The sequence below is a fragment of the Balaenoptera acutorostrata genome, chromosome 14, assembly GCF_949987535.1.
Source record: "Balaenoptera acutorostrata chromosome 14, mBalAcu1.1, whole genome shotgun sequence".
NCBI classification, from domain to species: Eukaryota; Metazoa; Chordata; class Mammalia; order Artiodactyla; family Balaenopteridae; genus Balaenoptera; species Balaenoptera acutorostrata.
Genome location: NC_080077.1, coordinates 84,379,767 through 84,392,912, shown reverse-complemented (window position 1 = coordinate 84,392,912; position 13,146 = coordinate 84,379,767). Strand labels below are relative to the sequence as shown.

The window sequence follows — 13,146 nt, the reverse complement described above, 5'->3', positions numbered from 1 at the left end:
AGAATGACAGCTGTCACCACCAGCAGGTCTTCTTGAGAGCGATGCAACACAGACAGCAGCCTTGTCCAAGAGTAAAAAAAAAAATTTTAAAAAAGACCACATTTATTAAAGGGAAAAAAAGAAATGAAACGAGTAAGAAAGAAAGGAAATCTCATTTACCTTTGTAAACTTTAGAAAAGCCTTCAGAATTGCTAGTGTGGATGCAGTTGGTTTTAGAAAAGAATAAAAACAAAGTATAACTGAAAGTATCTAGATTTTTGACAAAACAATCTGCCTGGAGAGTCTTCCAGGTTCATTAGATGGAAAGCCATCCTGAATTCTTGGAGATGAAAATCGTGGTCTTCTCTAAGGGGCAGCTGTAACCCACAGGTACTTTGCTGATCACACCGCCTTGAAAAGAATCTGAATCCTCTTGCTTAATTTTTTCATGGCTTCTTGGCCACCAGCTGCTGTGTCCCTCAGACTCACCCTAGGAAGTCTGTGTTCCCATATCTTTCCTTAATAAGCTTTTTTCCCAAGCCCAGGGGGAAAAAAAAATAGGATTCATTTCAATTAGGCTACCACTGTGTTCTTATGATTTAGTTTTGAGTTTTGCAAAATTTAAAATCAACCATGTCATAATAAGCTAAGTAATTCTATTTAAAGCAATGAGGTGTTGTCCTGGCAAGGTTAAATCACCAGAACTGCTTCAAGCTGCTTCAGGCAGTACCTCTTGGGAAATAATCTTTTCAGTGTCAAGTAACTGACCCCCTAAGAATTACATGATGCTAAACGTAAAGGTCACAAAGCTATGGGCTAATCAATGTCAAAAATTTCTTAAAATTAATATCATTGCTGAGAAGATTAAGCTAACATCATTTAAATCTGCTTTTATCACGTGACCCAGGAGGTACCACGTCCCAGGCAGATGGCAGAAAGAAGACACATGTACATTTTCTCATTGGGTATACGGCCTTCTATAAATACAACTCACATTTTTCAATAACTTGTCTCAATTCCTAATTCTCTTGAGTAGCATTTTGCTTTATATTACTTATTATGACTCCTTATATATTGTCAAGTAATTAATACATTTCTGAACTGCTTTTCTCAAGGTCTCTCTTGAACCATCCTTTAATCATAATAGTCATCATTTATGGTCTCAAGTCAACATTTTCAAAGCAAGTGTGCGTGATTGCTTCATTCACATAACGGTGACATTAGGGATTGATAATCGTCTAATTTACTGAATTTACACAAAGCTAAACATCTAACAGCTTGGTGTGAAAATTACAATTAAAACATTTACCCACACACTTCACAGCATGTATTTATCTCCTGGGCTATAAGCCTGTATCTGAACACACAGTAAAAGCTACATATTTATTGAATTTTTATAATGAGTGTCAGTGTCTTTTATCAGGGATCACAGGCCATGTTTAATCACTGCAATGGAAAAAATGTGTCAACAAGTGTCTTTATAAACCCCTTGTAAGACAGGAAGTCAGCACTCACAACTTAAAAATAAATTGTAGCACTTGTTGCAGAGATTGGCAAGAGATAAGTTGTGAAACATAAACGTAGGTCTCACAACGCAGGTATACGTACACAAGTGTATTCTTCACTCTTCATTTGTAAGAATGTAAAAATTAAAGGCAGGGTTTTAAAGCCAAGCTGCTTGTGATGGATTCTGACTTAAAATAGCTCATACTTTATTGAAGGCTGTAATTCTTCCCATATAAACAATCACTCCTGTTTCTTAGGAGATGATAAAGGCATAACTGGAATACACATGTTTATTTACAAATTTAAATTAAAGAGCTAAAGTTCTATATCACAATTTCAAAAAGCATGAATTTCATTTATGTTTTCTTCAGAAATAGAAAACGAATCTTTTCTCTTAGCAAGTCCATTTTTAAGAATGGCAAATATTCATGAAAAGCGGCTGGTAGAAATGAAGGGTTTAATAAGAATGCCTCAGAAAAGCAGGCGCTCTTCCATTACAAGAGTTTTCAGGTGACTCCTGCAGCTGAGGGTGTCACATGGTGTGCATGCATGTAAATAAACACGTGTACCTCTGTGTGATGTGTTCTATCTATATGTACAAGCAACAACCAGTTCGTTCAACAGGAAGCATATTTTCACAATTCAATTCGGTTTCACTTAATCACTCATGAATGGAACTGAGATTATTTCACATCCGATAAAGACGTAGGATCCTTAGCTTTTGTTACTAACCTTTGTGTCCCCCATTCTGTGTGATTTGAGTCATGTTCACCTTTAGAGCGACAGTTGCTAGCATTGTATCTTCTGCCTTTTTTTTGTTGTTAATCGTGTGATTTCGAAATTTTATTTGATTGAAGTCACATCAGAAGCATTGCAATCTTAAACCATTCGGTTCCTCAGAGGCACTTCGGTGTTTTAACAGACTCCCGTTGTGTGTTTTTGCAGCAAGCTTAGTAGTGGAGGAGCGAACGAGACAGATGAAAATGAAAGTGCATCGATTTAAGCAGACAACAGGGTCTGGTTCTAGTCGAGAACTTGATCGCGAGCAATACTCCAAGGTAAAACCAGTAACCAACCAATAGTTCCCCTGGTAAAAAAGTACCTTATGGGTAGCAGGTAGGACCAGTGAGCACCAGGTTATAGGAGAGAGGTTATCCTTCAGGTGATGGTCTTGCATCATAACCTCTCTCGTCTTGATATTTTCACAAGATATAAGTTTAGTAACATATTGTCTGTTAACCTGGATTAAATGTTTTATCTAAAAAGAAAATGAAAATACTTGATATTAAAGTCACTTGATGATCGATTGTCGTGGTCAAATTCACATAAATAAGCAAGATATGTGAAACCATTTTATTGCTTGAATATCACTTAATATTGTATTTTAAATATTAAGATATAGAGTTATACTCTTAAATACTAGTTGAGGTTGATATTCCTATGGAGATTTCTTAGTGAATGATAGAAATTATGTGATGTGAGATTTCTTATTGATCTGTCCTTAGTGAGAAAAATAACTGATTTCAAAGTCTCAGAAACTGAAATCCACACAGTTTCAAGTGAATAAAAATTTAATGTGTATTTCAATATTATTTTGTATGGATGCAATAAGGAGTTTATAAACTGCTGACCAGCATCTGATAATTTTGATTAAAATATGCATAGAATTTTATACTTCATGAAGCAATTTTAAATTTATTATCTGGTTTATTTAAAAACCTTTTTTTTAGAATACTACAAAAGTGGCAGCAGCCACTACAGGACAACCCGTGTTTTAATCTGATGTCAAGAATCTTTTTGGAAGTAATGACCTTTTCGAAATTCAAAATTAAATAAAACGTTGTTAGCTTGTTATATGAACCTAGAAAAACCTACTCATTTTTAAATATCGGAGGTTGGTCATTATATAGCCAGATATTCAGGGACTAACACAAAAATATGAGGTGGTGACAAAATCTGATTTGTCACCAGCCCACCATAGAGCCATATGTGCTGGATGCCGTCTTATCACTTTATATCTTAGTTTAGCTGCAGAAGGGTTCTTCCAACTGGACAACGTCCAAGGTCGCTGTGATTCAGCGGGGCTCAACTCCCAAGGAGTCTGAAACAGTATTTTAAAAAGTAAAATCAGTAAAGAAAAAAAAAATCAGTAAGCAAAATATCTTGACGTTGCATAGAGTTGCTGATTCCAGCTCCACATATTTTTTCCTCCAGTTTGTTCTTTATGATATTATTACTTCATCTGCTGTTCGTCTGTCTGTATGGATATCATCATCATTTTTGCTTGCTTTTACTACAAGTGCAGTAAGAATTAGGAAGCAGCATAAGTTAGGTTTTCTTCCTCCACTGTTGCGTGTTCTTATTTAGAAACGATCTTTAAAGCTGGAAATGTTTTCTTGATTTCTTAGCATTATGTCAAAGGATGAGGTCAAATAGAACAGCAGGGATAGGCAGAGCCAGTGCAGGAAACAAGAAAGAGATAAATAGAGAATCAGCGTAAAAAGACTGAAAGCCTTTTCTGAACTAGGTCTCTCAACATTAATCTGTTGATCAAAAAAAACAAAAACAAAAACAAAAACTCTAAAATGAAGTACCCTAGAAGCCTAGATCACCACTAACACACATTCATAATGAAACGAAAAGTAGGATTATCTTGGTTGGGAGATTCCAAATTCTCTGATGGGCAGAAATTTAGAACTTGAAAATACCTCAAAATGATCTTCAATTCCAGCTCTCTTATTTACCAAAGTCATGAAAACTGAAGAAAGGAGGCGCTTTCCCAACATTAACAAAGCCTTTCTAGGGAGTGGTGAGCCCACCAACTCCTGATCTGGAACTTAGATGCCCTTCGTTCCTCTTCTGACATCACTGAAATGTACACGTGACTCCAGTTTGATTCAGAGGTTCTTCTATGGCTTTTGATTTGCATGCAGTTAAATTATCATATTCTGTCATTCCTTCCTTATTTGCACAGGCATTCTTTTCCTTTTCCTCTCTCATTGCATTTAAATATTAAAAAACCCATTACTTTCAAATATATTACTATTGCTCTTACTGCATACCTTGATACTACTATATTACATAAGTAAAATTATTATAAATTGTATTGATAAGTGTGAGATCAAAGATATGGTATCTTTAAAAACATAAGACTATAGGACAGGAAAAATATATAAGATAAAATAACAAATAATTAGCTTATTTTTAATTTTATATGTTAAGTAAAAGGTAAGTACTCTCTACAATTCTAAGATTCCTAATGCTTACAATAAAATTTTTAAATAGTTTCCAGTAGCAATTCCAGTTAAACCTCTCGCATTTTTTTCTTTCTTAAATTTATCCTTTTATCTCAACCTTTTTACAATTTACTTTACAAAGATCTATTTTTATTTATATAGTTGAGAACCAGTATTTTCATAAATTTAATATACATTAAATTTTGAACTTTATTCCTTTATTGACTTATTTTTAGTGTTTTAATCCATTTGGCATTTTGGATGAAGCAGTGCACCTTAGTTTAAATTCTGCCAAATTAGAAATTGGTTAACAGCTTTCAAAATATTTATAACCAAACACCAACAGAACTAGATTTTCTTCAGGGCAAAGAATTACCAGACACATGTAGTATAATTCCTAAGATGTTTCAAACCTGGCATCTCCTTTAAAGTATTAAATGAACCTAATTCCATCCTGAGTAAGGAATTAGCACTAACTTGGCTTTTGAGAAAACACAAAACTTCGTATCTCTGAAATGTGACACTGTGCTGGTTGTTCACTGATGTTAGACAGAGTCGCATGCCTTGGTGATGGAGTAAAATTCATAACTGGAGACTGAATTTGCATGTAGGCCTCACATTTTAAAGAGCACTTGTGTTTCTGTAACCCAGGAACAGCAGGCAGGATTGACGTGATGGGTTTTGTAGGCAGCTGCCAAAAGTTTATTATTACTTATGAAAATAACAGCCCTGTTATTGGAGCTTCCCCTCACATCAAGGACAAATTTCCCTGCTATGTGATCAGTGTGAATTTCTCCTGAGGAGGCTACATTTCTCAAAATATAATTAACGTATTTGCATTAAAATAGTTAATTGTTAAATAGGAAATTTAAAGAATCATGCTTGATGAAAAGTCAAAGTGATTATTTAAACTTTTAACAGATTTTGAAAATAAGTAGATACAGTAGTATAAAGTGAGTATAAAAGCCTTTCTGTTCCTTCAAATAACCAATGTGAAGAAAACTGTGACATGGTGTCAGAATGGTGGATTTTTCTTTACCCCAATATAAAAGATTTTTAATATGACAAACAATCTTTTAAAATCTCTTGGCTGGAATAGCAAAAGTCTATAGACAAAAAGGAGGAGAAGACATGATTTATAGAAAAGGAGGATTTGTTTAGTTGGAGAAATAATTCCGTGCACACTCACATGCTCTTATGTTATAGTCTACACTGCTTATGATTGGCATTTGCCAAATAAGGGGAGAATTTGTGCTGGGATCACGCCATGCCAGAAAATCTCTTACAGCTGGGTAAATTTTTATTGTATTAGAAACCAATTCATTCATATTCTCTCATGGACAAGCTGTCATTTCAATGTTTGGAGACATTATAATAATCACATAACATATTTACTTAGCAAAATAGTTTCAGAAACAAGTAATATAGGAAATATGTTTGTACCCCACTAACAGAATTAAATTCAGATTCCACTATGTGAGCATATTTTTTACATCTATTCTGTAAATAAAAAACAGCTCTTATTGAAATGAATCCTGTCAGTCAGCACCATACTATCAGATAGGAAAGAATTTAGTGGTAAAACATTATCATGTTACTTTATCATAAACCATATTAATTTTAAATCATACATGAAGTTATATAAATAGCTCAGTTCTGAACATAATAGCATATATGCACGTCCTTTTGGATTATAATGAAGCATATGGCTTTCAAAAACAAATCATGCAATTATGAAGAAATTCTTTGGAAAGATAATTTTATAGATATTCTATGAATTTGAAATTGTTTTCATGCTTGATGTGAAATTCTTTGCCCAAAACATACACATGAGAGATGAAAAATTAAAACTAACATTTAAATACCTTAGGCCTGAACTACTAGCACTTGAAAGATTATTAAATAAACATGATCCTTTCTCTAGAAGTTTTTAAAAAGTATTATTGTCTTATAGTTCTTTTTGTATATACAGATCTACAATTTAGCACCATTTTATTTAGTATTCTTTAGCAAGACAATTGTTTATACAAATTTTTAGAAATAGAGTGTTTGGATTATTTTAGATATATTAAAACTCATTTGCTATGGAGCAGAGAGGATGGATGAGTTATTCTACAAGTTTAGCAAACATTTGATATTTTCACACCTTAGGACATAAATGCAAAATTAAATTGCTTGATAAGAAACTTAAATACCCAATGTTTGGCCATGTGTCCCTTTAGTTATGTGTTCTTTTTATTTTATATAAGAAGTTATATTATCTTACCTTCCAGTACCTAACAATAGAAAATCAAGTATATATTTGTTATTTTAAAGTTGTAGATACTTATATAACCTTACTATTTATCTTGATAAAACACACATATAAAAATAAAAATATAGACTGTATAAAGCTCTTCACTGTGTGATTCTTTGCACTAAGAGAGGGAAGTAGGAAAAAAGAGTAGATTAACTGCTTTGAAACCTTCACAAGTTTTCATCTTTTACCTAATGATTTCTGAGACCTCAGGGTAATGAATACTAAAGACAAATATAAAGACACATTTAACTATGAGATTATAGTGTATCTTGAAATTTAATAGGAATCCATTTTTTACTTTCAACACTTAGTTGATAGTTTAAACCTGAAAATAACTAATTAAGCCATAATAGCAAGAAAGTCCAAGTCCAGTCTTTGCCTCAATCCTTCTGCTTTCATGTCAGTGCTTTTTTGCAGAGAGATGTGTTTTTTGGTTACATTTGAGAGAATGTGATGTCTTAGAATAGGGAAAGTGTGTAGGTAAATTGAATATAAGTTTTAGACTCAAGAAGCACAGACAGATGGAAGCAGTCTAACCCCTGGATAGAGTAGAAGGTGAGTAGAATCTGTAGGCAATGACGAAAACCCAGGCAAGGAAAGAGGAACTGGTGTACTAGAAAAAAATAAATAATACAATTTTGAGGTCTTAAGTATGTGCAAATCATTTATTCAATGAATTTTCCACCCAAGCATTGACCCTCTCGTTTTACGATTCAGTCCTTACAAACCACTCCTTACCATTCGAAGGGGGCCGGGTTGTGATACTGGAACCCATGTATCATGCTAGCGTTTGGGTTCTTTTAGACTCCACACCTTTGTTTAAGAAAGTGCACTTTTGCTTGATGTGGGCTGAGTAGCCGTTAGCCTCACCATGTGTGTCTCTGTTTGCCAGCCTCCGATGACAGAGCTCACGCTCTCTTGTTCTCCATCCTTAGTATAACGTACATACAGATCAGTACCGAAGCTGCGACAGCGTCTCCGCCAGATCCTCAGACAGTGACGTCAGCGACGTGTCTGCCATCTCCAGGACCAGCAGCACCAGCTTCCTGTCCGAGCAATCTGAGCGGCCCCGGGGCAGGACCAGGTGAGTGGATGCCACCGTGTGTACAAACCGGGTAAAACTGCACCGCGCTTCCTGAGTGTTCTCACTCAAGACAGGGTTTAGGTCAAGTAAGTAGCAGAAACATTTCATTGAAACTACTGGGACTAGAGCGAGTTCAGCGTTGATTCACTGTTGTGTAACGTCGCCTGGACTTTTTGGTACTTACTATAAGATGGGGCTGTAACCAGAGTCATATTTTAGAGATTGCTCTAAAATTCCTTCTAAAGTGATTAAATCCACAAAGCATTCTTTAGTCCAGTGTCAGAAAGCTCTCTCTGTAAAGGGCCCCATAGTAAGTATTTCGGGCTCCGCAGGACAATCTCTGTCTCGACGCTCTACGTTGCCACTGAGGTGCAGAAGCTCTGCAAACAAGTGAACACAGTCCTATTGCAATAAAGTTTTATTTACAGAACAACAGAGAGCGAGCTGCATTTTTCCCCTAGGCTGTAGCGTGCTGATCTCGCCTTCAATCACAGAGCAGTTGGTCCGCCTTCAGGTGGGTGTGATAACAAAATACACACCCCTCTTTTACAGTAGGAGGGTTGTAAGAAGTTTGCGTGAAGTTTGGTTAAATCACCGACAGTTATCTTGGTTCTCACAAGGCAATAACCCTGCCGAAAGGGGAAGGACCTCAGGAATCTGGCGCCATTTTCAGGACAGCAGACTCAGTATGGACAAGGCATGTTTTATATTTGTTCTTGACTACTTTCCAGAAGTAGCAGCTTCACTGAAGGCATTTTGGGGTTGGTGAGAGGCCCAAGCAATATAAATGTTCAAAACAGGAGCAACTATCTTCCCAATATTCCGAAAGCCTTTCATGATCACACGTGTTGATGATGTATCCTGGGGCATTTCCTCTTCCTGGATTTCTCTGCACCTAGCTCCCACGTTGAGGCAAACTGAGACCAATTATCTTACTGTTAACTAACAATGCCACACTGAGATTCTACAGGAGCAATTCCGATCGATCAAGACATTAAGAGAACGTTTTATCTCTGTTTTGAATATTCTCAGCATCTGGTCCTAACAGGATATTAAGTTCTCTAAAATTTAAGAAAGAGTGAAAAGAGCTAAGGAATGTAGCCATATTGAGCTGCTAGGATAGAGGGGTAAAAATGATTATAACCGATTCCTTTCTATTGAAATACTATTAAGATATTATGTTTCAAAACCTATTCAGTTTAGCAAGAATATTGATAAATAGGGCTTAAACAAAGACTTTTTTCACTTTTAATCACTAAAAACAATTTACTAAATAATTACAAAACCGTAAATCTTGAAGTAATTTTATGTTCACAATAGAGCCATGTACCCTGAGTCCTGTGCTGTAAAGTATGACTAATTAACAGAATTCATGTTACCAACCAACTGTGAGAATAATATGTGGGTCCACTGTCATTCTCTTGAAATTTCAGGAGAATAGGTTCTTCAGAAATGCATCTTCAGGAAAAATTTGGCTGTATGATTTTTGAGGAAGAAAGCAAAGAACAGAGGAATTTTAGGGGACTCAACAACAAGGGACTATGGTTTTATACAAAGGATGAGAAAGAACTTCATGGTAGTGATTGGAGCCAAGGTTACTCTGTGGGAAAATGCTAGTGTATCAGATAATACTCACTATAACTAGATCATGACAAGAAGCAGAAGATAGAAGATTTTTTGCCTCCTTGATTCATATAACATTTATTATGTATTGAAGGTGGTGGGGATGGAGTAGACCTAGGAAGGTTGCAAATAAATTTCTTAATGACAAATCCGTTTTCTGAGGGCATTTCCCTGTTTCCGGCTTCCCTTTCCCTTCTCTGTGGTTTAGAGCACATTTGAGCTCAGTTATTTTTATGTAAGTGGATTATGTAAATGCAGTCAGTTAAGCTAATGGCTAAACAAGTTTCCCCTGAAGCTAATGTGAAGAAGTATTTTCCTGCAGTCCCATACTTTAGATAGGGATTCTTTATATGTGGTGCATGTTTGATTCCTTAGAACACTTAGGAGGAATAAAGAGGGTAAGATGAGCTATGGGAGGGGCAGGTCTTCCTTCTTACATCTTTTCATGTATGTCCTTCCCCCTAAGTATCCTCACAGGTGCACGGACACACATGTACACCCCCCCCTGACACACACACACACACACACACACACACACACACACAGTTATTTTGGGTCTACCATCAGCCCTATGGTGAAAACCTGAGAGGAGGGTTTGTGATGAAAAATAAAAATGACATCAAAAGGTTGCAGGCTCTTCAGCTTTAAATATTCCCAATTCTTATAACACTATGAATAATGATTTTTCTCAAGATAGTACTGCTTTGCATTTCTGTTTTTTCTTTTTTTTAGTAACTAACACCTGCATAGGTTTTAAAATTTTATTTATTCAAGTTCATGGATAAAAGATGAAAAATGTGATCAATGTAATAATAGATGTATTTACATTTCATAAGAGGTACCAACAAACTTTTGAGTTCCTATCAAGCGTAAAGGCTCTTATTTTCCAAGACTTCATGAAAGTATAATATCTAGGCCACATACTCAAGGAGATTATAATCTGTTTAAGAGTTTGAAACCTATTTTTATATCCTGATTCCCTGCACAGCTGACCCTTGAACAACGGTTAGGATAGAATCAAGACTCAAACCCTAGTTCTTTTGATTCCACATATTGTGATCTCTAACTGAACACAAAACTTTCCCCACACTTAGTTAATTTAAAGATCTATGGAATGAAAATATAAGTACTATATTTATTGAAAAAATCCCCATATAAGCAGATCCACGCAGTTCAAACCCATGTTGTTCAGAGGTATATGTCTTCACTCACATCTTCCTGTGACACAGGAAATGTTTTACTATGCATTGCCTTGGATGGGTTTTCACCTGGAAGTCATTAAAAGGATTTAGAAGACACTGTAGCACCCCCTGAAGGCAGTGCTCAGTACCTAAAAGTCAGCCAAGTGTCCACTGTCCTCCTGAAGGACCATAGGGAGAAACCACTGACTTGATCTTATCCATATCATATAGAACCGTAGTATGTAGGCCCTTAAAATAACCACGTATGGTTTTGACTCCTTCTATCCAAGTATGCTATGAACCAAGAAAATGTCAAGATAAGCACATCTGAAATGAGCAGTGGTCTGCACAGTATGATATATAGGCCAGTGTTTCCCAAACACTGCTTGCTACACTTTCCTGTTAACGATTCATAGTACACACTGTTGTTCTTAACATTTTGAGAAGTTCTCTCTTGTAACAACTTGTTTATCTTTGCTTATTCCAGCACATACCAAATTTATTTCATTCTGGAATGCCTATTTCACAGGGACATCCATTAATGGGTTACATAGTTTTTGAGTGAAGTTTGGGAAATTCTGTTTTAGATAATCAGCATCCTTCTGCCTAAGAGACAAAAGGCTGTAAAGAAAGCTTTAAAAAGCCTGTTTGGGGGACGAATAAAATTAAGCACTTGTAAGATGTATATAGGTTGAAAAATACAAATATATTTGAATGATCAATCTCTAAAAGATAATTTTCAGAATATTAGGAACTCATGGGCCATATTCTGAATCTTTTGTGTTTGAGATAATGATTAGGCAAAAACTACCTTGACCACTTGGGGATGGACCAGCTAAACCATATGTTTCTGTGTGAATTGAAAAAGGGCATCTCTCCCCCCAGATGCATTCTAAATGCTTCATTCAAAATAGCCTAAAACATACTTCATGCTTTCACAGTTTCTGTATACAGGGAACTACAGTAGAAAAACATACACTATAATGTTTATATTAGGGTAATTAACCTTTTGTAGATATAAAGAATTAAAAGTTATTCTAAAATTGTTGTCACAGATTAAAACTACTTAAAATCTCAGTAATTTCTAGGATGATTCTTACAGGACAAAATCAACACTTAATACTTAAAAATAATAAACACCAATAAAGATTTAAAGTTCCTAGTTTTTCAGATTTGTTCTGCATGTGAGTTACAATTTTAATTTTGTATTGGCTTAAATATTCCTCGAAGAATGTTTTCTTATCCAAACACAAAATATGCAAAGTATATTAGTAGAGATGGCATAATTCATGATAAAAATGCACATATACTAGAAACCCAGAAGGAATATGTTGAGTTTTTGAGTTCTCTATGCTTTTTTTAACATCAAAGAAGATGTTCACCTCAAAAAGAGGCTGAATTTTCATGACATAGCTCTGATTTTTTTTTCGTCTTTATCATATAACCATTTCTTTCCAGGCAGACAAATTTCAGATGTTTTATACAAAATCAAGCTATAAAAGCAAATGCAAGCGTAATCCTATAATTGCTCTCAGATGTTATACAATTTTAGAAGTTCTGTCAAAAGCAACAATTTCCCAGCAGCATTCACGTTTGTGACAAAGGTTTGCCTTGATCTACAAGGTTGCCTTTCTATATCTAAGTGAATTTTGATGCAAATAGTTTTTGGTCTTTTTATTATCTCCTTTTGAAAGAATATTTTCAAAAGCAGTTATCTTTTTCTACATTCATAGTTTGAAAGACTTGAGAGCTTTTTAAGAGAAGTTGTCTTCTATACACAAATATTAATCTTGCAACCGTAAATTTACTTAAATCTGGCAGTTGATGTCACTAGGCATAATAATTAGCATATACTGAAGGAAATATGCTTATATTTATTGGGGGATTTTAAAACATTGTAGGTTAAACTCTTTGATATTTTAAATTGTGATAGAGAATGAGTGCCTAGGTTAATATCTTCCAGAAAATCAATCTTATTATTGCAATTATGCTTGAAAAATATTACAGAAAATCTCAAGTGCCCTTTATTTCACGATAGTTCTTCAACTCAGCAAGGGAATACAGGATACCATTTAAAAAGAATCTGGATTTTTTGTGATGGCATTTGAAAAATACTTAACTGCAAAATCATTTGAGCAATGAACAGCTCAGAATACCAAATGAAGCTTTCATTTTATATACTTCTTAATTGTTATGCCTACTGACATTGAATATAGTCAAGAGTGACCAAGAGGGAAT

The 13,146-nt window shown here is 35.0% G+C and overlaps 1 protein-coding gene across 42 annotated transcripts in view; it reads left to right on the top strand.

Annotated features, from left to right (window-relative positions):
• RIMS1 (regulating synaptic membrane exocytosis 1) overlaps positions 1-13,146 on the top strand; it is a 465,974-nt gene that overhangs the window by 365,712 nt on the left and 87,116 nt on the right. For 28 of the 42 annotated variants that reach the window (XM_057527863.1, XM_057527869.1, XM_028168809.2 and 25 more), the window contains 2 exons: positions 2,431-2,543; positions 7,956-8,104. The exons of 13 other annotated variants lie outside the window; for them this stretch is intronic. In XM_057527863.1, coding sequence (XP_057383846.1) covers positions 2,431-2,543; positions 7,956-8,104 — 262 coding nt within the window. Of the gene's footprint in view, positions 1-2,430; positions 2,544-7,955; positions 8,105-13,146 lie in introns of those variants that run through there. One more of the 42 variants, XM_028168826.2, reaches the window with a different exon arrangement.